The sequence below is a fragment of the Pimephales promelas genome, chromosome 12 (assembly GCF_988280905.1).
Source record: "Pimephales promelas chromosome 12, fPimPro1.hap1.1, whole genome shotgun sequence".
Taxonomy (NCBI): domain Eukaryota; kingdom Metazoa; phylum Chordata; class Actinopteri; order Cypriniformes; family Leuciscidae; genus Pimephales; species Pimephales promelas.
In genome coordinates this window covers 25,617,593-25,643,264 of record NC_142780.1, presented here as the reverse complement: position 1 = coordinate 25,643,264, position 25,672 = coordinate 25,617,593, and the positions used below count along the sequence as shown (strand labels likewise).

Here is a 25,672-nt window from a genome sequence, read left to right as displayed (position 1 = left end):
CAATTAAAAAACAGAAAGTGAGCAGGAAATAGTATGTAGTTTGTGTATATACAGTGTAACGTGTGCTGTATCTTTGTTTCCGTGCTTCTATAGATAATTCAAGCTATAGTAGTGCAAATGCAAGTCCGTCTTCCACCTGTATACAAAATGCATTTCGAACTTCATTTTTCCACTCATATGGACCGCAGAAACATTTGAGCTGTTATGCATTTTGCATTTTGGAAGACTCTCCACTGTTTTGAATGCTTGTGCAATGCATCAAGAGAACAAATTCTGCTTAGAAACAAAAGGTATTAGTGAAGTTTTAGAAAAAGTGCTCACTAACTACAGCATTCAACAGTCACATCCATATTTATGTGTCATACATGGAGCGTAAAAAGCTAGATGTTTAGCTTTGGGTGCCTGCTTCTCAAAGTGTAACTTTTATTGTACCCAAAATGCTAATTAGGTTGTGCATTCATTCCTGTTCTATCACTTGGCGCAGAGTGTTTGGAACAATTCTAAATGGCCGTTCAGTCACTTTAACAGAACACCAAACTTTAACCTCTGGGTGTTTGCGAAGGAATCTGTTTGAGTTCTTTCACAGGCTGCAAACACAAGGCTACATCCACCCATTAATGACCATTACGAGCCTAATGACAGCTCTGGTTGACCAGGAAAAATAAAGATGGGAATAACTAGTAGGCACCTCAGATATTTTTATGCTTGCATACTGTAGAGACTTGCACATTAATGGAGTGTTGATTCTGGATTGTGCAACGGATAGACTATAGGCTATCAAGTCTCAACAGGAATATTTGGTGCATCTTTTAGAAGACCTCCGGTATTTTTTCCGGTGGCAGTATTTTGATGAAGCTGAGACCATTGTGTGAGGGGTTAGTTTGCTGTAATCTCAAACAGCAGGATCAGCATGGGCGTCAATTGAGACGGGAAGTTCTCAGGATAGGGCACAGCAGTGTAAAATAAGGATGAATGTATGTATATGGGAAGGTAAGGTGTGCGGATGGGGGTTGCGTTCTATAGGTTGCTGTTGCAGTTGCGACAGAGGATCTCGTCTTGCTCGGGAAAGAAGCCGGCACCCACCAGGGACACGGAGCATCTAGAGCAGGTAAAGCAGGGCTGGTGCCATTGCCGTTCCTCAAACGAAATGTACTTTCCTCCACCAAAACCTAAAAGGAAATAAAAATGACGTATAAGATATTTGTAACTTTTTTTATTAAACGAGTTCATGACACAATCATTTTAAATAACCTCTAAAGCTCCCAATCAGTTTATAAAATAAAGTACATCCAGGCATCTTTTACCTGTAATGGGTTTGCTGCAGGCTTCACACTTCTTAGCGTACAGGTTTCCAAAACATTTGATGCAGTATGGGCTATCCTCACGGGAGGTAAAGTGCTGGCCAGCTAGTTGGACTTTACAGCTTGTGCACACAAAGCACTCCTTATGCCACGGCTCATCTCTATAGGTCACACCACCTTTAGCCAAGGCCTGAGTTCAACAGAGACATAAACACATTCTAAAACATCTTGTCAGTCATTCATATAATATGTAACAATTGTAAGCCAGGCATGGTTCACTATAGTTGAGAAGTTTACTAGCTGTCCAACAATTGAGTAGTTTTATCTACTGTAGATCTGAAGCCAGATTAAAGCACCACCATTACAACCAATCCTTTTTGAGACTTCCACATTGCCCACATTAGCTGTTATTAACTTATCAAATCAGGGTGAGGTGAACTCAAAACCAGCCTAATTATACAGATTTTGAAAATACATAGTTTTTCACAACCCTGCAGATAATCATTTTATCTATCAGCTAAATTAATGTTTTTTTTTCTTTTTTTTTTTGCATTTCACTGAAATATGAAGACTCCAAACAGATGCTTGCCTGTCAAGATGTGAAACTGTCAGCCAGAGTTAATCAGTGACTGTTCTGATATGCAACATGAAGGAGAAATGACATCAGAATTCTGACTTTTTGTGGAGGAATTTGTGTGGACTGATGAGGAACACATGGTTATGTATTTCAGGCAGAGAGGCTAGTGAAATCCCACCACTGACCTGTTTACATCGAGTACAGCGTGGTGCGAACTTGTTCTCATAGCAGGGTACACAATAGTGGTCATCTTTATCTGGGATAAAGGACTTGGAGCCTATTGGTTGTTGACAGCTGTTGCAAATGAAACAGCTCTCATGCCATGTGGAGCCGGCGTACTCAAGCTTCCTGGTTCCTGTAAGAGAAAAAGAAAGGAAGCCTTTAAAACAAACAATTTCCTGCTTAAACCACCGTGCTACAAGATATAGAACTTTAAAGTAACTTTAAACATATAATAAATAGGGCTGTGAATCGATTAAAAATCTATGTGCCCATTTAATTTATTTGAAACAAGTTTAAATATCATACTTGTGATACTAACTGGGGACTTGCTCTGACCGGATCATTTGAATGAGTGAGTTGTTGACTCAAGAACAGATGCAATCAAATCAGTCCAATTCACGAATGAATCATTCAGTTAGATCTGTGTACCGATTTAACTTTTCAAGTTAATTGAAAAGAAACAGATCGTTCATGAATTGGACGCTGTTTCCCTATAAAAGACGAATTTAAGCTTTCTAAGGTGACAAAATGATGATCTGACAGTCGAGGCCCATCAACTGATTAGAAGGTTAAAGGTTGACGGTCATAATCCACAAAAGCGTTTCACACGTTAACCAGATCAAAAGCCCTGCTGAGAACCTACTCAAGAGGCCCCACTGTCAAAATCACCAAAGTTTTACATAGAGAGCAAAAGATAAAGGTCGTAATCCCTTGGATAATGAAAGACATTTTGAAGAAATATCCAGTTACATCAAGGCTGTCTCCCTCAAGTTCAAAACTCACCTCAAAATATATCACTACATCCATCAAAGCAAAGTATAATGTGAAACACAGAGCCCTCCATCCTTTTCTTTTCCCCTTATCATCTGTACATCATAAACCACTAACAATGTGTTCCCTCTACCTATAATGTAGCCCTCAGATTACATGCATGAATCTGGACTCAAAATTGTGGCGGAATATTTTTTATCTTCTAGTTTTTGGTTTGGCAACTTTTGCAGGTTGTAATACAGTTTGATTTACTCACTGGATTTACCTCAAAAATAACAGCCACAGGTTGTAATGTCAATAGCAACTTGATTTACATTTCAAGGGGGAAATGGAGTGGTGCATGGATGACGTCAGAACCCGGAAGACTAATACGCCAGTGGTTCCTTCGGGGTTTTTGTGGAGTTTTTTTGTTTATGAGTAAAATAAAGTGTGTGGCTGTTACGTGCCACGTGCACTAAAATAGAGAACGACGTCTCCGTCTCCTGCTCCAGTAAATACTTCACCACGCAACCAAGGAGTTAAGGAAAAATCAAGTATTTATTTGATTACATGTAGTGGTAAGATTCATTCGTTGTAAAAGAAAATATAGAACGAACTGAGAGGGTTTAGTCAGGCACAAAAACAACAAACAAAACGGGTCTTCTAACTAAGTTTTTAGGCGTCTTCCCTGCAATTGGAAATAAACTAAATATACAATTCTTACCTCCCTGCTAACCAATAAACAGGAGAAAAAGTGAAAAGTAAAATAAAGGGCCTTTGGACCTCCCAAACAGTCTAAGACAAAGACAGAGTTTCTCGACATCATATTTACCGGCCTATACCGTTCACAATAAGGACACTGCTCGCTGCTTACTTACGTTAAAGCTCTCTCACATACACATGCTCTACAACGAAGCAGGAGGGGAACTCGACGAACAAGCCTTAACGTCAGTTAGATGATGCTATCTAACCCTACCCCAGACCTAAACCTAAAGTGTCAGTTAGATGATGTCCTAGGATAGCGTCATCTAACTGACGTTAAAGGGTGCCCTAAAATGTCGGATGTTGACGTATGGTCAAAAGTGTCAGTTAGATGACGTCTTGGGATGAGAATGTTTTGGACCAGACCAAATCAGCAGGATCATTATAGCCAAGGATTGTTTGAATCAGTCAATGGTTTATTATTTTGTGTGTAGACTATAGCCTATACACTCACAATAAAAAAAAAAAACATTGCTTGTATAGAAAAGAAAACTTACAGCTTTCCTTTCAGTGAACTACTGAACTTGCTTCTCAAAAGCGATCATTTTGATCATGAACCGAAATACATTTGGCATATAGACATTGGCAATTTATTCCTTTTGATGATGATGATTCTGTTCTTTGTGCAGCTTTGTGCATGCAGGCTAAAACTAAACCCCTGGAAAAAATGTTTGTGTGTTTTTAATGGGTCATGGGGGTGTTTTTAATCTTGTCGGTTAATGAAGGGAGAATGATCGCGACGGTTGAAGGTCGCAGGGGGAAAAAGATTAGCATAAATGTTTTTAATAGTTACTAAGTAAACTTTATATATAGGCTATAGTCTCCATAAAAAAAATAATAAACCATTCACAGATTCGAATGATCCTTGGCTATAATAATCCTGCTGAATTGGTCTGGTCTGACTCAGTTCATCATTGATTGGGAGAGAACAGTTCAAACTCGCTGGCTGTGTAAAACAGTGGAGGTGACTCATTATACGATTAGCAATACGGAGTAAAATAGGGAGCAGTCTGTTCAACCAAAATAACGTTTTTATGTCGTCATATAGCAAGATGAATGGTGTAAAAAGCGGTGTTCCATGCACACTAAAACGGCGTCAAATACGGTGTCATTGATGTATCACTTAATAGTTTTGTGGAAATTGTGATGCATATAGGGTTTTTTGATTTAATTTTGATTCATTTACTTTGTCATTGCTGAATAAAAGCGTTAATTTCTTTAAAAAATAAATAAATCTATAAATACATATCTTATTGACCCCAAAGCTGAACAGTATTGTAAGTGGTTCAGGCTGAATTAGTTGCAGAAGTTTCATACTTGGGCCTCGCAGGCATTATAAAAATATGTAAAAGTCTTTCAATATAGGCCTCACCTTGCAAGCCTTGTTAAAGAACATACGTAACCTCCTGGAATTGTTATCTACTTTTCAGATAGATGCAGCCCCGCTGAAATGTTTTACTGGCTTATCTCCTCCTATCTTCAGAGGCTTGGACGGCAGCCATGCACAATGATTTGGCTGAGAGACAGCAAGCCAGGCAGACTGGCAATTATTTTGTCACATCTAACCTGGTCCTCACCACTCTCTCACTTCTCTCTCCTTAAGTCATGCTGCTAGTATTTTGGATTTGCTTTGGCAGAACTTCGCAACCTTCCCCCTTTCTCTGCTTTGGCTCCTTAATGTTTGTGAATCTAATGTTACCTGCATACCTGTGGTCATGGCAAGCTGTCAGTTTCAAAAGTGCGAAGACTTGCAGTCTCACACAACAGGATTGAGAAACTAAATGAGCGGCGAAAAAGGAACTGGACTTGAGACCAGTCTGAACAGGATATCTCAGATAATGACTGATATTATCATATAAGAGTTATGACCAGTGGGGTCTGTGGTGTGCTGATGTCATTTTTACCAGGCATGACTGTTTTATCGCAGGCCACACATTTGGAGGAGAACTCGTTGCAGTAGCAGTCGTTGCACAGAAGAGCATCGTCCTGGCTGGTGAAGGGCTCATCGGCCAGCGAACGGTCGCAGCGGAAACAGCGGAAGCAGTGTTCGTGGTAGTGACGGTCCTCGTAAAACAGCTCCTAAATCACACAACACAGGCATGTTACCGAACTTTATTAACTACAGCTTCGGGGGGTTAATAAAGGCCTTCTGAAGCAAAGCGATGAGTTTGTGTAAGTAAAATATTAATATTTAACATGTTACTAGTTTGGGGATGAACATACACAGTTTACTTGTGCCTAAAGGACAACTTAAGCAAACTTATGACGTCAAAAGTAGCATAAATATCATCAGTAAGTCGCATTTCGCGGACAAGTTGCGCTTTAGATTTCAGTCGAATCCGTATGTTTGGGCGGAAGCTAGTTAGTTTACTTTATAAAGTTTTAAATAGTAATATTTTCCTAACACAAACCCATCGCTTTGCTTTAGAAGGCCTTTATTAAACCCCCAGATCCGCGTGGAGTTCGTTTATGATGGATGTATTCACTTTTTTAAGCTTCAAACTGTTGGTTGCAATTCACTTCCATTATCAAGAAGAGCCAAGGATATTTCTTTAATATAAATCCGATTGTATTCGTCTGAAAGACGAATACACCTCGGATGGCTTGAGGGTGAGTAAATCATGGGCTAACTTTCATTTTAAAGTGAATTGCTCCTTTAAGATAAACTCTCCCTTTAAACCAACATGTTTCACTAGTATCTTGTAGCTCAAACAGCAGTGCATACTAACAACACCAATATTATGGGTTCGATTCCCAGCGATAAAGATGTAAATGTGTACCTGTGCAAATGCAATGCAAGTCACTTTGGATTAAAGCATCTTCCAAATGCATAAATGTTATGTACTGTAAATGTACAAACGTGAGCTAGCAGCAGAGGGTGCACTGGTGTCTCCATATTAGAATATTAAAAATGTGGCGTTATTATAAAAGACAAGTTGACAAATCCACAGATTAGCCTTGTTTATAGGAAAAAAGTAAAAAGAGGCCACAAATTAAACAGCTTTTCCACAATCCCAAGTACATTTCTCAAGTAATGGCAATGAAATAGCATATCAAACCCTAGCACATGTGCATCTTGTTATTTGTGTGTGTGTGTGTGTGTGTGTGGAGTACATGGTGTCTGGGTCGACTCCTCATCTAAAATATGTAAACACATAGTAATAAGACAGGGAGGGTGAAATTTATGACCTGTGCTGCAAACGGCCAAGACAAACAGCGACTTTATTTAGCATCTGCTGTCCCTCATTGTCATCAGAAGCTTTGTCTGTTTGTGCACAGATTCCTGATTTCCTGTGGGGAGTTTACTACAGTGCTTTATTAACTGCATTGTTTGGTTTTTATTTAATTTAGAAGGGATTAGTTACCCTCAAAACGGGAAGGATTAAAGTCTCAATTGGTTGCTAATGTTTTGCCTGAGGTTTTCAACATTGTTGCTCTGACTGAAGTATAATGACATTTCTAATTGGACAATAAATGCCTTTTCTCAAAAGAACTGCTAAATGGACAGTTTCAGGCTGAAACCACATAAAAAAGCTTTCACAGTGTAATTGAGTCTAATTCCCCCATCCCACCCGACCCCACCACCACCACCATGGAAATGCTCCTGTAAAAGCAAAAAAATTTGCTGTACAAAGTGAACCAATCACTAGATTCACTACTTTTATCCCTTCAGAGGGAATTCACTCAATTTTTTTCCATTTTGTTGGTCTAAAGCTGTGGTCACATCTACTTGACACATTTGTTCGGCAAACATTTTGCGGGCGAAATCCGGTCATTCCAAAAGGAAGAATCACGCAATCCTAAATTATGCATGAGGGCCAAAGATTTAACCAAGCAGGGTTCAGGTTCATCACTCAAATTCTTTGCGTTTGTGTGACCATGGACAGGGGACCTTTTTGTCTGCAGAATTTCATTGAAAGTCATTTAAATTAAATTAAAATGTAAATTAGGAGAACTATCCCATTAATTAGTGCAACTCACTCTTGAATCGTGGCCAATCAGCTCTTTGCACTCATCACAGGTGTTGGCGAACAGGCTGTCGTAGCAAGGGATGCAGTAAGGGTTGTCCTCCGCCTGGATGTACTTCCTGCCGTATAGGGACTCCTTGCAGTTGTCACAGTCAAAGCGCTCGCTCATGTTGATCCTGATCCGAGTCAGTCCCTGTAACACACACATAGAAGGTACAGTTGGTTGTCAGTTACATCGTCCTGAGAGAGAGAGAGAGAGAGAGAGAGAGAGAGAGAGAGAGAGAGAGAGACACTAACAAACACATAAATGCAGCTCCGTCATGAGGCACTCTGCAAAACGTCCATTAAGTTTTATAGCTCTTTGATGATAGCTGGGAAACGAGAGGGAGGAAGCTGGAATTTTAGCAAGCGTACTCTGCGACTCTGTGCTGCATGTGACGTGGCAGCTGCAGTAGAGCTTGAATAGGAGCCCACTTTTAGAGAAATAACCATTGTTTTAAGAGCTTTGTTTTGCTTGGCCAATGAGGAAAGATGGCTTTGAGTGATGTTTTTCAAAATTTTTCATCACCATCTCACTGTGATGGCTGTTTTCTTTAAGACACAGTGTGTCACAAACACAGGGGCTGTTTTAAGTACTTTTAACTTAAAAAAAAAAATCCATTTGGCCTTTTTTGCAATCTGTTTTGTCTGCATCTTACTTTTTTTGAAAGCAAGATCACATCCGGTGTGAACGGGCTCGATTATTGCAAGCCTTTTGGTGCCTTTCAGTAAATTATATAGGACTAAATTAAGCAAACATTCAATCATAATTTAATGTTCACAGATCAGACTGATAGATCTATTAATATTGATTAGTCACCTTACACTACCAATTTAAAGCAAGGACACATTTAATTGGTCAAAAATAACAGTTAAGACATTTATAACTGTGACAATAAAAAGAAATGTTTCTTAAGCACCAAATCAGCATTAATGTTTTCTGAAGGATCATGTGACACTGAAAATTCAGCTTTGCAATTACAGGAATAACTCTGAATTACTTTTTAAAATATAGTAATATAAATAATTTGGAATAATATTCCACAATTTTACTGTACTTTTGATATCATTTCTTATGAGATCAACTATTACCCACACATTTGAACGGTAGCCTAGTGCACATCACCTAATTTATATATACATTTTACATTTAAGCATTTGGCTTTTGTCCAAAACTATTTACAGTACTGAATTAGAGGGAATACGTTTTATAACTTCTTGCTTCCACATATGGCCAAATAGGCAGCAAAAGCTTAGTTTTGGGCATTGATTTCCCATCGATTTCCTCTTTGTTATGGGTTTTTTTTTAATCAAATTCCTGGAGTTTGCACCTAACCCAAGTTTGAACCCATGTGTAGAAAAAAAAGACAAATTCATCACTGCATGATGTATAAAAGGCCTTCAAGATCACAAAGGTAAGACTATATTCTTGTTTGGAAAAAGACCTCATTCTGTTGGAGGTCTGCACATTTGCGTGCTTCACCAGCAAATATTTGTGAATAAACACTTCTGCCTTGGATGTGCAGACCACCTAGGGAGAGTGTTTAGAGAACAGCAAAAGTGACAAGAACTCTTAATTTTTTTTTGAAAGAACAAGCACTGATCCAAAACAACACTGATGTTTTTTATTTTATTTTGTAATGCCTGTCTTATCACAGAATCTTCACAGGGGAGTAACGATCATATTTGTTCACATTCGGTACAATAACATACCCCATGTTCACAATGCGAGGTGTTAAAGGGTTAGTTCACCCAAAAATGAAAATTAAGTCATTAATTACTCACCCCCATGCTGTACCAACCCCACCTTTGTTCGTCTTCGGAACACAAATGAAGATATTTTTGATTAAATTTGAGAGCTGTCTCACTACCACATTGGCTGCCTAAGGGATTGAAACTTGACGGCACAGAAAGTCAATGAAGAAAATGTTTAAATATTCCATGTGACTACAGTGGCTCAACTTTAAGTTTATCAAGCGACGAGAATACTTTTTGTGCGAAAAAACAAACAAAAATAATGACTTTATTCGACTATTCCTTTTCTTCATTGTTGGCCTGAAACGAGACTTCCTTAGATTTCCACGACGCATGCGCGAGAACTGAACTGAAGTAGTTGAAGGAGATCGCAATTCTCGCGCATGCGTCATGGAAATCTAAGGAAGTCTCGTTTAAGGCCAACAATGAAGAAAAGGAATAGTCGAATAAAGTCATTATTTTTGTTTGTTTTTCCGCACAAAAAGTATTCTCGTCGCTTGATAAACTTATAGTTGAGCAACTGTAGTCACATGGGATATTTAAACATTTTCTTCATTGACTTTCTGGGCCGTCAAGAGCCAGTCCCTTAGGCAGCCAATGTGGTAGTGAGACAGCTCTCAAATTTAATCAAAAATATCTTCATTTGTGTTCCGAAGACGAACGAAGGTCTTACGGGGTTGGTACAGCATGGGGGTGAGTAATTAATGACTTAATTTTCATTTTTGGGTGAACTAACCCTTTAAAACCATTTACAGTAAACACATAAACCAAAAGTGTAATAAAAAACAACACTCGGTTACTAACGTAACCTAGAAACAAGTGTTGCTTAAGCTAGCTGGAAATCTCGAAGCAAACCAGAACGGAGCACTAGCAGGGCAGGGTTACGCAACACTCGTTCCCTCTACTAGAGAACCGAGGTTACGTTAGTAACTGAATGTTGTTCTCTTACGAGAGTACTCTCGAGTTGCGTAAGCTAGCTTACGCTATAGGAACCCAATGTAAAATGCTGTGTTTGCTGAAATCATCTATTTATAGTCCCAAGGGCAAGTGCATGGAGCCTAGCTCTGCTCTGTGCAACAATGCCTTTTACATGTAAGAAAAATTAAAGAATATGTTTTTGGCTTTAGTATTCTTGAGAAAAGGGATTTTCCAGTAGTGTTAAGCAACGCGAGAGTACTCTAGTAAGAGAACACCAGGTTGACCTTAACGTGAGCATACGGCCCTGCGAATGCCCGTCACGGACTAATATTGTTACAGCGTTGCGGCAACGCTATCAGGTTGCCAAAAGAGACGTTGGAGGGAAAGCCTCATGATAAGCGATAGGCCTCCCTGGCAGAGACAAGCCCAGTGTATCAGTTTTTACCCAGCTAATAATAATAATCAGCCACCGCTGAAATAATTAATCTATTTACGCTGCCTGTCTCACACACGCCCACAGGGAGGGTGTAATCACGGGATGCGAGATGAAAGATATCAACCACAGTGTTTCATCTTTCCTCTTTCCTCTAGCAAGACAAAAGGCTCAAATGTTCGTGGGTGTGAAAAGCTAAGATAAAAAAGGGCGCTGCACCTCTTGAAGCTTCATAAATAATCAGCTGACACTCTTTTACTAGATACCACTTACCCTCAGCTGAGAGCTCCTTTAAAAGCTTCTTTGCCCTGAATCTGCTCGTAAATTAGGGAACGTTCATGTTTAAGGCTCCCGTGGCCTGAGGCTGCCCCTGGTTTACATCATTACAGACCTGCGTTTGAGGGAATATGAACCTTCTCTGTTCCCATCAAGGGTATCATGGTTCTGTGTTTTTCCTAGATTGGTCAATGACATGACACACTTTTTTTTCCAAGTCATTAATTAATTCAATAGTCCATTAAAAATGCATACTCTTTTAATATATAATTTGGCTTTGTGGAAGTGAGACAAGGCTGGTTCAATGGGACTCCCCAAAAATGTAATGATTCTTATGAATTTATCATTCATAATGTGTATAAAAATTTCTTTTTACCTTGAAAATAAATATGTTTAAAAAGAGATCGATGCTGAATAGAAAAATTTACTCTAAAAATATGTGGTTACACCACATGACAATTTTAGAGTTGTTAAATTGAACATTGTGTTTTCAAGATGAAATAAAACCAAAATTTATTAGAAATTGGAACACATTATAAAAGTAGATTTTTCCTTTTATTTACTCTTTATTGTCATTATACCATTAAACCCCCATCAGTGCTATTTTGGCATTATTTATATACTACTAAAGTTATATAATGGCTTTTATATTTATACTTTGTTTATGTCCTTTTAATAATTATTATTTTCAGTTTTTATTTCTTAATAATTTCAGTTGTATTTTTATTTTTGTTTTAGTTTTTAGTACTTCAACATGAACTTATTTCAGTTAGTTGCAGCTTTATTTCGATTAACAAAAATGTTTGTTAATAACATTAGTTTTAGTCAATGATAACAAAATGACAAACGCGGAAATCTTTGCTGACAAGTAACTGGAAAAGATGTAAAATTGAGTAAAGAGAGCTTTTGTGCAGGTGTGTGAACAACCACCATCTACTTCCTTGATCTTGCCTCAGATCTCTAGAGCTAATGGCTCTCACTTCCTGGCAACTTGATAGACTGAAAGGAGGAGAAATTAAACCAGGCTTAGTGCTACAGTAAATGTAGCATGTTATAAAAAGAAGTTATGAAGGTCTGATAAACATCTTTTAAATGTACGTGGAGAAAACTATGTTGCTTATAATGAAAGTCGGCAGATCTATGAATATTTTTTTCTTTGATTTGGCAAGTATATGCTAAATTTCACATTAAGTTTAATCTAAATACAGGACGGGCTGTTTGCACACGCCAGGAAGGATCGCCAACAGTGTTTCGAAAGCCTCATCGTTCACCCAAGTAACGTCAACAATAGCGGTTCTGCAGCCTGACTACAAGTGTGTTTACGGTCTCTGGGGAGACGTGAGCTTTAGTTAGAATAACTCGCCTTCTGGTAAGCATTAAATATGAGATAGGAGCGAGTCCTTCACTGTACGGAGGGAAATATTGTTCCAACCCAGATGATATATAAATACTAATGTTGTATAGGGCGGGGGTTGTTATTACTTCCTTTCTGTCCTCAGTTTCTAATACATCATGGGAGCAACAAGCAACATGAGAGTAAATGGGCACTTTGGACTAAGGTGGAGGGCATGATGTCATCGGTGACCCCAGGGCTAAACGTCCAAAAGTGATTCAATCCAGAAGCTGGGAAAATGAAGTAAGACCTCTCCCTCTACTTACAAAGTCAGAGCTGGCTTTGGTTGAAATCTAATGTGGTATTTTGTACAGGAATCCTCTGACACATTGCATTTGAAAGACTATCAGGGATTTCATTTGTGCAAAGTGTTTTGTTACTGATGAAGTGGCCTCTGGTTAAATACCAAAACTGTGAGCAAAACAGTCCTTGAAGTTGAAGATAGTACTACAGATATTCTATAAATATACATATGTTGTATATTAAAAAAAAATAAAAAATATCTGTCTTACACATGATCGGAGCCAACTCCTGATGTTTCTGGTCTCTGGCCTTATAATAATGATAATCTTTGCTTCTAGTCATGTCATTGTAGCAATACTAACATACTAACTAACTATAAGCCCCTTTTTTATGTTGCTGATTGCACAGTGATAGTGAATACTGTCGCCTGCAGCGTTAATAACCTCACTCGGTTACAGCGTTTTGCATGGTTGGTCACTTCGCTGTCAGTCCTGCAATTCTATGAGAGAAATAACTGCTTTAGTGACCATAGGCCAGCTCTTAAAAATTTCAAAGCAGCTATCTTGTCGCCTTCTGGTCCTATCTGTATCTGAAGGATATGGCGGCCCTTCTCAGAACAGTCTGTGAGATTCTTGGGGAATGACAAGGCCACAAAGGCATGTTTGTCTAACTGCAGAGAGGCCAGACTGAAAGGGAGCAAGGCTGCAGGGGCATGGGCGGCGTGTTCACGCAGACCCCCTGTCCCACTGCAGTTTCAGAGACAACAACACTAATCCTCTGACCAAACTCCCATCACGCTCCACTTCACATTAAACGGGCCGGCAGTGCCTCCCGCTGGGAAACTGACCCGGGCCCTTCCTGTTTCTGGGGTCCAGCCAGAGTGACCGGCCAGTGAAACGTCTGCCTGGGCAACAGGAGGCAATGGCTACTTGCCACCTCACCGTGACTATTATATAACACCCTAAATTCAATAACTCACTGACTTTTATATCGTCAGATATGGTTGACTGATGTTTTAGGTGTGTATGTGTTGTTATCCATATGTTTAGGCAGCACTAAATGTTTTGTTTTAACAGTTGATAGAATTTTATAAGTCTAATAAAAAACTGTCCGAATGTGTTTTTCATGTGTGCTTCTAGCATTACTTAATCTTATGGTTCGTTTCTACAAGCAGGACGTTTGCAGGTGCCGGCGGGGACACAAACATTGTCGGTACGAGTCACATGTGGAACACACACATTGCGGGAGCAGCTCAGACATTCTGCGGGAGCAGGGTTAAGAAAACAGTCCCGCGCAGGGTTCTAGTATGGTTCACTTTGACATGTTCATGACCTCTTATCTTTGAAGGTCTAAATGCAGCAAAATTTTGCTTACACTTATGTAACCAAAGCTGTATTTCTATTCCCATGTAATGGGTCATGGTCCCACAGTACCTAAACACCCCTTGGCTCCACCTGCTACGGTAGCCACGCCCCAAACTCTCGCTATAGGTTGAGCTGAAAAAAGACTGACAAATCTGAGTGGATGGCTTTCAGTGTTTAGATGGTGCCTGGGGGGGGGGGGGGGGGGGTTCAATGTGTTCAAAATAAACCCATAGTAATAGTAACAATAAACTGGGTTAAGAGAATGTATATTAACTAGGGCTGTGCAAAAGTTAATTGCGATTAATCGCATCCAAAATAAAAGTCTGTGTTTACATAGTATATTTATGTGTGCTGTATATAATTATTTTGTATATATAAATACACACACATGCATGTATATGTTTAAGAAAATGTGTTATTCCTATATAAAATATTTATATTTATATAATATAGATTATGTATTTATATATATATACAGAATTTAAGCGCAAATAATTCTTAAATATATACATGCATGCATAGGTATTTATATATACAAAATAATTATATACAGCACACTCAAATATATTATGTAAAACAGACTTTTATTTTGTATGCGATTAATCGCAATTAACTTTTGCACAGCCCTAATATTAACATAAAAAAATCGTACATACTTTAGGGAAAAACAGAGTAAGGGAGGGTGAGTAGGATTGCAAAGGTTTATAAATAAAACTGGCGAGTGAAACTCTAGCATAGGATATATACATATATATATACCATGTATTATATTTACTGTACATTAACATTTATTATATATTATACAGTATTCAGGATGAATACCTATTTTTTGTAGGCTAGTTTTTGTCAATTCGTCAACTATAATCTTATTTTCATTGACTAGATTATGCAATTTCAATTAATATGTCAATAAAATATTAGGTAAAACTTAAAAGGACATTTTTTTTTACAAGTTTATATTTAAGTGCAGGAGTAATTTTTTTTATTGGCGAAATGTGTTGCATAACCAAAATAAACCAGGTATTCTCAAGTTTCTTAGACCAAACATATTTTTTCCCCCAAAAATAAGCGTTTTTATATACACATTTTTTTGCCATAACAAATACACATCGTTAGTTTTTAAGTAGGTCAATGCTACAGTAAAATAAGTGTACACTTTTACACTGACTCCATACTGGATTTCAGAGATCAGACATCCATGCTGAAATGAATAGCTGACATGATGGGATGCTGTCTGACAAACAAAACATTTATGGTTCTGTTGTAAAGCCACAGTATCAACATGAAAAAGCCGCAGCGAAGAAGATGTAAATGTACACTTGGTATTGCCTTTTAGGATTGGCTCCAGTCACATCAGATAAGGCAAAAAACAGCAAAGAGAGTGAGGGAAGAGAGGGAGAGAGAGCCTTATCGGAGGAAGCAGGGAGGCAATTGGCGATGAAGATGAGATCACATTCAAAAACAAATCCAAATGTTTGTGCTCGCTCATTGACACATTATCTCCATTAAAGTACTTGGTGCACGACAGACAGATGAGATACGAGAATGAGATGAGAACTCTCTCTACTTACATTAGATATTTTAAAGTAGCTGTCTTCACACATCTGCTGTCATGTGCTGATGTTCTATAACAGTGGTTTTCAAACACCCCAAACTACCAAATACCATAAAATTATTAATTACCATTTAAGCTTACACTACACTAACTTATATTACACACCAACTTGAAATAATACATTTAGTGACAACCTAGAAACTAAGCTAACTGGTGCTTGTCCAATCAAAAGTCAATGGTATTCTGAGGCATTCTAATTTTTTGCGCATTGCAAGCAGCTTCTATTGTTTGTGGTTGCTTATATCCATCCACCAGGCAAAATGTATAGGATACATAAACTACTGACCTAAAAGTTTACCAGACTGCGGTTTTGTTTTATATGAATTGAAATTAATTAGATTTACTAGCTACTTTTAGCTAATGAACCCAAATGAGCCAAATGTTTACTAGTTAAAAAGTTAGTTCGGTTGCCTTTATCTCTAATCAACTGTTTTATCAATGAAATTAAAAAATGCTCATGAATATTACAAAAATAATTATATAAATGAGTATATTAATAACAAAAAAAAGTCAGTAAAGAATATTTATGGATTTCCATCCAATTCTAATTATATTTATGAAATATTCAATCTATTTATGAAAAGTGTATATATTTTTGTAATTTTTTAACAATTTTTGTAACCTGCAGACCAATGTTTGAGATTCCCTGCTCTAGAATATGCCTCTTGGTAATGGCTGTGCTTGTGAAATTGGGCCTTTGTTGTTTACTCTGGAGCGGATGATTTGACAGTGTTAGTAAATGATCTGTTCGACTGCCGCCACAGAGTTTAAATCCTACCCATTTTCTCTAGTGTGACAGTGATAACAGTTAACATGCATACTGGCCAGACACTCAACATCGCAACCGCAAAGGACTCGGTCTCGCTTACACTGTGAATCCATCTACTGTTACAGGCCCAGCCATGTGGAGTAGACGTCACTGACCACAGTTATCCTTCAGAATCAGAATGACCATCATCAGCAAATAATCCAAACCGAGACAGCTATGGAAAACAACAAGGTTTGACGTAAACCAGACAATGACCAGCATAAACAAGTTCTCTTTCTTTCTAACCCTTTTTATCAACCCAATATATTATTTACCCCTGCAAAAGATTAAATCACAACTTGCATCATTGACACAAAGAGTCGGATACTCTTGGCTGACTGATCAGGACTGTTTACTCATTTCGAAGCTTCTTCTATTTTAGTACATGTTAGATGTGAGACAGGAACAAGCCAGAAGAACAGACACAGACCAGGCATAACATGTCATTTCCAATGAGCCCTTTAAACACGGCCTTATGCCGCACGAGGATGGCACAGCCAGGTTCACCTCGTAAACATCAATGAACATTAATGAGCACCTGCTTAGGGAGCTAACATTAACAAGGATGTCATTTTCCAAGCTTTTAAGCAGACGAGAGTTGTGAATATATATACTCTGAAAATCACCCTCGCAAACCACAAGCCCTTCCAGAGGTATATAAATGTGTCTGTAAGCCATCATCCAAGGCTAACTCTAGCTCCATCCACAACAATAATGACCTTATTTGACCCTTTTTGGCATTTTCATAGTTGTTTGACATTTTACAATTGATCTGTGCCAAGACTGTTAGGCTAGAGCAGCAGTCATTAAAGAGGACGCGTATAGCTACACAGTCAATTAGCAAGCCCTAAAGCCATTGTCAGCAGTGCTAGCTGAAGTCACTGCGCTTTAGCAAAGGCAACGAGGAGGAAGAAATCTTCTATTTTACAGAAACTTTACTCGAAATAAAAGCTCTGTATGAAAGAGAAAATAAGTGGAAAAAAGAAGAGGCACAATAAAACAAATATGATGATGCTAACTTTACATTCAATCTGCTCCGTTCAAAAGTCAGTAAGATTTGTTTTTATAAGAAATTATTACAAAAGTGACTGTTAATAATGTTACAAAAAATCTATTTAAATGAAGCTGTTCTTTCTATTTCTCAAAGAATCCTGATAAAAGATTCTACAAAAAATTAAGCAGCATAACATGTTTCCTAGGTACCAAATCATCATTTGAAATGTATTAAAATAGAAAACAGTTATTTAAATTGTAATATTTCAGACTATTTATGTTTTTACTGTATTTATTCAAATAAACGATTGTTAAGTGGTAGCATAGCACATTGACAGAATCATATTTATGGAATGTGACGAGCACCCTCAGAGGAAGCAGCGTCGCCCTGGCAACCAACACAAAACACCTGCACGTCCTCATCGCTGGCTGATCGGTCACAGCTGCTCCCAATCAGCCCACAGCCACATAAGCAGCACATGCTTAGCAAACAGACAGACACTAGTCTCGAACTGAATGGAAGTGCTGGTCTAACCTTTCTCTCTATTCTCTCCAGAAAGCAGCGAGTGACCGACAGCCCATCATTTGTGGAGCCCGTTTTGGAAACCCACTTTCATTTGAATTGAGCACGGAAGAGCACTTAAAGCACCAGCCACCACAAGCCATCTGAACTTCTTTCACCAACTTTATTTGATTGTAAATAAATCCACCCTCTGGGGCCTTTTCACAAAGCCAGCCTTGTCGAGTGTTTCTTCACCCCGTGACAGTGGTGGAGAATGCGGGCAAGTTCATGAAGAATCACCGACAAGTTCACCGCCCCAACCTCTGAATTTTTTTTCTCTTTTCCTGTGCACTACAGGTGGCGGAAAGCGGCACGCTCATCCCCGCAATGGAGGAAATATTAAAACGCCTCACTGAAGTGAGCATCCGCCAGCAACAAATTGTGGAACATCTTGCCACTCGCCAGGGCAGGACGGAGGAAGAACTCATCGCCATTGGTGCTTCCGCCACCCAGCGCATTCCGCTACCTGATTCTCGCGCCCAAGCAACACGCCTGCTGCCGAAAATGACCGTTGATGACGACGTAGAAGCCTTCCTGCAGGTCTTTGAAACCACCGCTAAGAATGAGGCATGGCCCGAGGATGAGTGGGCACGCGCGCTGGCACCCCTCCTCACCGGAGAAGCCCAAAGGGCTTATTTCTCACTTCCCCGTACGGATGCCGAAAATTATAATAAAGTCAAGCAGGAAATTTTGGCGAGGCTCGGCCTCTCTTCCATCTGCGCTGCCCAGCAGTTTCAGGAATGGGAGTTCAAGCCCCGTGTGCCGGCCCGGGCGCAAGCAGCCGAGCTCAGCCGTATTGCTCAACACTGGCTCTTGGAAGGGAACCCCACCGCAGCTCAGGTAGTGGAACGTGTGGTGGTCGATCGCCTCCTCCGCGCTCTACCCCGTGCACATCGACAAGCGGTTGGGATGAGGAACCCTACCAACATCCTGGAGCTTGTGGAGGCGATGGAGCTGGCGGATGCAATCCATCACCGTGAGGCTGGGGATCGAGCGCTGCCGTTTCCCCGGAGGGTGGTCCAGGAGCGACGGCCGCTCGAAGGGACCCCACGACCAGCCAGCAGACCGATGGTTTCCCCACCGCGAGATGAACCCATGCCCAGCGCTGAACCACCGTCACCCCAGCGAGCATGGTTAGCGGGTTGCATCGTTCACCAGCATGTACCATCGGGAGCCCCCGAAGCAGATGTGGTGGTTGAAGGGAAACGTTTCCGGGCCCTGCTGGACTCGGGTAGTGCGGTCACCCTAATCCAGTCGCGGCTGTGTGGGCCCCGAAGCGGCCAGAAGAACTTCCTGCCGATTACCTGTGTGCACGGAGACACTCGCCAAGTACCAGCGCGTAGAATCACTATCTCGTCACCCCAAGGTACCTGGCCGGTGGAGGCTGGCCTGGTAAAGGACCTGCCGGTGGCCCTACTGCTTGGAAGAGATTGGCCCGGCTTCGACAGACTGCTCACTGCCGCTACTCAGACTGCCAGCCCAGAAGGGAACCGTCAAAGACGGAGACGGCCTCGTGGACCCCGCCGCCGACCTGCCCTGCTCGCCTCCGACAGCGGGAGAGATGGTGAGTCCCCCTCCCAAATCACTAATCTGTTTTATGATGTATACCAACAGGCTGCGGGAGGGGGATCCTTTGCCAAGGAACAACGGGAGGACGATCGGCTCAAGCATTGTTGGGCTCAGGTGCGAGCCGTCGATGGAAAAGACGTCCTCCCCCGGCCCCACCCTCTCCCGCATTTTGTCGTTGAGAATGGCCTGCTGTACTGTGTCGCTCAGCGGAGGGGGGAGGAGAAGAAATTACTGGTTGTTCCTAGAGCCAAGACCGGAACCATCCTAGAGCTGGCGCATTCCCATCCCATGGCAGGACACCTCGGGGCAGCCAACACCACTCAGCGCATCCGCGACCGTTTTCTCTGGCCGGGCCTAGAGGCCGAAGTGAAGCGGTTCTGCCAAGCCTGCCCGACTTGCCAGGTCACGTCGCCCCGGACCCCTCCCCCCAGCCCGCTCATCCCGTTGCCGATCATCGAAGTGCCCTTCGAGCGGATTGGAATGGACATAGTTGGGCCGTTGCCAAAGTCTGCCCGGGGGCACGAACACATCCTGGTGATCGTCGACTATGCCACCCGGTACCCAGAAGCAGTGCCCCTACGTAAGGCCACCGCAAAGTCCATCGCCCAGGAGCTGTTTCTGTTGGCCAGCCGAGTCGGTCTCCCCTCGGAGATCCTGACTGACCAGGGGACCCCGTTCATGTCTCGGCTGATGGCGGATCTCTGCAGGCTGCTACGGGTGAAACAGTTGAGGACCACAGTCTACCACCCCCAGACGGACGGACTCGTGGAGAGGTTCAACCAGACCCTTAAGCAGATGCTTAGACGAGTGACGGCAGAGGATAAGCGGGATTGGGACCTCATGATTCCCTACGTGCTCTTTGGAATCCGCGAAGTTCCCCAGGCCTCAACTGGGTTCACCCCCTTTGAGCTCTTGTTCGGTCGTCAACCACGTGGACTCCTGGATGTCGCCAGGGAAGCTTGGGAGCAGCAGCCTGCCCCTCATCGTACTATCATCGAACATGTTCGACAGATGAGAGAACGGATCGATCGAGTAATGCCATTGGTCCGCGAACACCTCTGCAAGGCCCAGCAAGCGCAGCAACGCCACTATGACAGGGCAGCCCAACCACGAGAATTCCAGCCCGGAGACCGCGTCATGGTCCTGGTCCCCAGCTCTGCCTGCAAGTTCCTGGCCTCCTGGAAAGGGCCATATACGGTACTGGAAAGAATTGGACCCGTCACGTACAGGCTGAGGCAACCTGGTCGGCGGCAGGCGGACCAACTCTACCATGTCAACCTCCTAAAGAAGTGGGTGGGGACGCGGGACCAGCTGGCTGCCTTGAGTCTCACCGAACCTGTGGTTGTTGACGTCAACCCTCATCTCTCGGCTGCCCAGAAGGTGGAGTTGCAGCACCTGGTCAGTCAGTTCCAGGATGTGTTCTCTACCCAGCCCGGGCGGACCAGCGTGATCCAGCACGACATCAAGACATCCCCTGGAGTCATTGTCAGGCAACGGCCCTACCGTATCCCCGAAGCTCGTCGGCAGGCTATTGAGGATGAGATCCAACAAATGCTGAAGTTGGGGGTTATTGAACCATCCCGGAGTCCGTGGTCCAGTCCCATTGTAATGGTCCCAAAGCCGGATGGCACCCTCCGCTTTTGTAATGATTTCCGCCGCCTGAACGAAGTCTCTGAATTTGACGGGTACCCTATGCCTCGTGTCGACGAACTGCTGGACCGCCTCGGAAGGGCCCGGTACATCAGCACCCTAGACCTCACCAAGGGCTATTGGCAGGTACCACTCTCTGAAGCTGCTAAGCCGAAGACTGCCTTCTCAACTCCCAGTGGCCACTGGCATTACCGGACCCTTCCCTTTGGCCTGCACGGGGCCCCTGCGACATTCCAGAGAATGATGGACATCATCCTGCGGCCCCACCAGGCATACGCAGCGGCCTACCTAGATGACGTGGTGATCCACTCCGAGGCATGGGAGGAACATTTGGATCGCCTGCGGAGGGTGCTCTCAGAACTCCGGCGGGCTGGACTCACCGCCAATCCCCGAAAATGTCACCTAGCCCTCTCCGAGGCCAAGTACCTGGGTTTCCAAGTCGGACGAGGCCTCATACGGCCGCAGGAAAAGAAAGTAGAGGCCATCCACACTGCCCCGAAACCCCGGACGAAGACCCAGGTACGAGCCTTCTTGGGGTTGGCGGGTTATTATCGATGTTTTATCCCCAACTTCTCCTCTTTAGCCGCCCCCCTGACAGACCTGACCAGGAAGGGGCAGCCAGAGAAAGTATGCTGGACCCCAGCGGTCGAGGAGGCCTTCGCCCGGGTCAAAGCAGCGCTGACGTCCTCACCCGTACTCCGCGCTCCCGATTTCAGCTGCCCCTTTCTGCTGCAGACGGATGCCTCCGACACAGGACTGGGAGCCATCCTGTCCCAAATCCAGGAAGGTGAGGAGCATCCGATCATTTATATCAGCAGGAAGCTGTCCCCGGCCGAGAGGAAGTACGCTGCCGTGGAGAAGGAAGCCCTGGCTATCAAGTGGGCAGTCCTGGAGCTCCGGTACTACCTCCTGGGCCGCAAGTTCACCCTGGTCACAGACCACGCTCCCCTGCAGTGGATGGCCCGCACCAAGGACACCAATGCCAGGGTGACTCGCTGGTTTCTAGCGCTACAGGACTTCCACTTTGAGGTACGACATCGGGCCGGGGTCGCCAACGCGAACGCCGATGGCCTCTCACGGATCTGGACAGCTTATGCAGGTCTGTCAGGGGTCATTCCCAACCCTCCCCATACTTCACCCCTGCTGTCTCCATTCGTTCACAGGACCAGAACGACGCTTAGGGGGGGGGGGAATGTGACGAGCACCCTCAGAGGAAGCAGCGTCGCCCTGGCAACCAACACAAAACACCTGCACGTCCTCATCGCTGGCTGATCGGTCACAGCTGCTCCCAATCAGCCCACAGCCACATAAGCAGCACATGCTTAGCAAACAGACAGACACTAGTCTCGAACTGAATGGAAGTGCTGGTCTAACCTTTCTCTCTATTCTCTCCAGAAAGCAGCGAGTGACCGACAGCCCATCATTTGTGGAGCCCGTTTTGGAAACCCACTTTCATTTGAATTGAGCACGGAAGAGCACTTAAAGCACCAGCCACCACAAGCCATCTGAACTTCTTTCACCAACTTTATTTGATTGTAAATAAATCCACCCTCTGGGGCCTTTTCACAAAGCCAGCCTTGTCGAGTGTTTCTTCACCCCGTGACAATACCATTAAACATATTACTTCATAGAATGCTATGAAATGATGGTAAAAAGACAAACTAAAAACATGGTGTCACTTTTTCATAGCGTTTGCGTTTATACTGCATCTGCATGTGTGCTTCTCATCAAGCTACCAAGAAAAGGTGAAAATAGAGGTAGATTTATTCATCATCTTTATTTATATCCACGTAAATGGTTAAAAAAGGTCTCGCCTACATATTTCTTCCTGTGTAGTGAGAGACAGAGGGAAAAAAACTGCCATACATTACAGTTTAACATCTGCTTTCTATTGACAGAAGTATGCAGTTGACTCCAGAGTGCCAAAGTAGGTTTGGAGAGTCATTGCCCGAAGAATGCAGGAAGGGCTGTCTTTTTTTTTTCTCTTTTTGTGGTATTTGCCGGTAAGTGCTTCAGAGGCAAAAAGAATACAAAGATAGAAACTGACAGTATGAAGGGTGGACTGGGATGAAGAGAAAAAGGAGCTTTGTATGGTTTGAGTTGTATCAGGTCATGGAAATCAAGACAAACCAGAGAAAGACCTGGTGAATAAATGTTCACAGCTTTGCTGCATTAAAAGAAGGTGAGGATAATATAAAACGAGAGCGGTGGAGAGTCACAACAAGAAGTATTGTTTTAACCGTGTTAAAGACGACTGAGATTGGTATATTGTAGGGGGAGGGTGTTCAGAGGATAATGTAAGACAGTAAGAAAGAGGCAGTGAGTATATTATTGCTCCAAGAACAAACAAAAACAATTGTAATCCCATGAGCCCGCTCGCTTTTCTGTTTCCCAGTGATTTCGCGGTGTAGAATTTTTGACCAAACATGGTCATTGGCGTCACTGTCCTCCATGTGTCATCAAACGTCTGTAACTGAATGCTCCTTTGCTTTTATGTCTGAGAACTGTTAGCTAAAGTCACATACTGTCAGACAGGTGAATATCAACACATGCCCTTTTAAGGGATGATGCAAGAGAGGAGAGGCAGAACGGGGAAAGAAAAGAGGAAATGAAAAGCAAAAGGGAAAGTAAAGGAAAATAAAATGAATGCAAAGGGATTATGAAATGGGTTGCTAAGAGGAAAGCAAATAGGCAAGGAAATGGAAAAGTCAGGGAAACAAGAACGCAGAGGGAAAAGGAAATGGGAAATCTGTAAAGTAAAGGGAAAAGCAAACAGGAAAGTAAAACTACAGCAAATTGGAATGAAGACGAAACAGAAAGGAATGGAATTGAAAAGGAAATAGGAAAGGAAAAGGAATGCAAATTCCTAAGCAAATGGAAAAGGGGAAGTAAAGGGAAAAGCAAACAGGAAAGTATACTGGAAGGGAAGAGGAAACTAAAGGGAAAGGAAAGAGGAAAAGATAAGTAAAGGGGGAAGAAAAAGGAAAATTGGTGATGAATGGATTGACTGATAAAACTCAAATAGCAATATAAGTAACTCTTTCTCATTAAAGCTAGAATACACTTGAATTGAGTAGGAACAGCGCTGAGCTGATCACTCATCAGATATGAAGTGTGGACACTGGATGTCTGAGTGCTGCCCGTTCTGCTCTGTATATTCTAGAACAGAGCAGAGTGCTGCAGCGGCTTGGCAATGCTACACGTCAGATGTTTCTTCCCCATGCCGGGTAGAAAATAAAGACCCAGAAAGGTGGTCTGGCAAACACAAGGGGCATTTGTAAAGCATTTCCTTAGGATAAGGGTGGGCTCCTGAATTTCACTGGTGGTTTTTCAACAGAGAGCTTTTTAACCTCTGGAACACTTGCCTTGATCAGATGTCTTTTGATGTTGTTCATGGAAACTGCTTTTGAGCACACTGCTCCATCCTCAACATGACAAATTATTTACAATGGTTAGAATAATCGCTGATGAGGTGGATTGAGCGTAACATTCAAGTTTGCCTTTCCAAACCCACTTCATAGGAATGCCCAATGACAGCACTGACTGAGACGTTGTTCATTGACCAGACAACAGAATAACTGAAGAGCCTGAACTCATCTGCTCAGTTACCAAATCTTAAAGTAAATCTTTATGTTGCTTTCACTCTTTTGTGCCTCTTTTCCACCCCAAACTTTGGACAGAAATATCTGAGAAGCCAAGTCAAGTTGATGTGCTCTGACCTGTTTAATGTTATGAAAACAATGAGAACAGTGGGAACATAGTTGCGATAAGTTGAGTCAAGTTGTGATTTTCCTTCATGTGCCATAACATAGCAGGCCGTGAGGGGGTTCAAGGCCTTTCCTATTTGCTTTCTTTGTTTGTACTTCTCTCTGCTAGTCACAACTGATATTCGTTGGCATCACAATGTGGCCTGTTAGGTCTAGTCTCCAAGGTTTTTGGTGCTATCTCCTAAATTCTTTCTCGAGCTAGATTTGCTTAATGTTTCCATTCGTGGCAAGCACCCCACATGGAACGAACATCTTTCTTATAGTGCTTGCTTTGCAAATAACAGCAGAGTATAAGAATGCATTCACGTAACACATGAAAGGGTGGGTTTAAACCTGGCTTACACCATAACCACAGGACCGCATGAGCATAAGGCTAATTTGGGTCAAAAATGGTTGCTAGGCCACCTAGGTCCTAGGTGGTCCTTGTCTCACTTTGTTCTTCAATGAAAAGTTACTTATTCAGCAAGGTCAGTCTTACCAGAATGAGAGCAGCCGTGGTTTACAGGTCATTCCATGCATCTGTAAGCAATTAACCCTCAAAAACACAAATTTAGTGCCGCTATGACCAACCTATGAAAATAATGCAGTGCGTCTTCACTCTTCACTAGTATTTTATAGGAGTAAAAAATACCAACATTTTTTTACTGTCAATATTTATTCACCCTAATGTTGTTCTAAACTGTATGACTTTATTTGAGCAAAACATT

General features: G+C 42.2%; 1 protein-coding gene across 1 annotated transcript in view; it reads right to left on the bottom strand.

The window, feature by feature from the left end:
- Positions 1-842: 842 nt before the first annotated feature.
- Positions 843-25,672, bottom strand: part of fhl3a (four and a half LIM domains 3a) — a 39,418-nt gene continuing 14,588 nt past the window's right edge. Inside the window, exons 2-6 of the mRNA XM_039679545.2 lie at positions 7,594-7,773; positions 5,517-5,691; positions 2,064-2,233; positions 1,305-1,491; positions 843-1,169 (exon numbers count right to left, since the gene is read on the bottom strand). Coding sequence (XP_039535479.1) covers positions 1,018-1,169; positions 1,305-1,491; positions 2,064-2,233; positions 5,517-5,691; positions 7,594-7,749 — 840 coding nt within the window. The 5' untranslated portion in view covers positions 7,750-7,773 and the 3' untranslated portion in view covers positions 843-1,017. The remainder of the gene's footprint in view (positions 1,170-1,304; positions 1,492-2,063; positions 2,234-5,516; positions 5,692-7,593; positions 7,774-25,672) is intronic.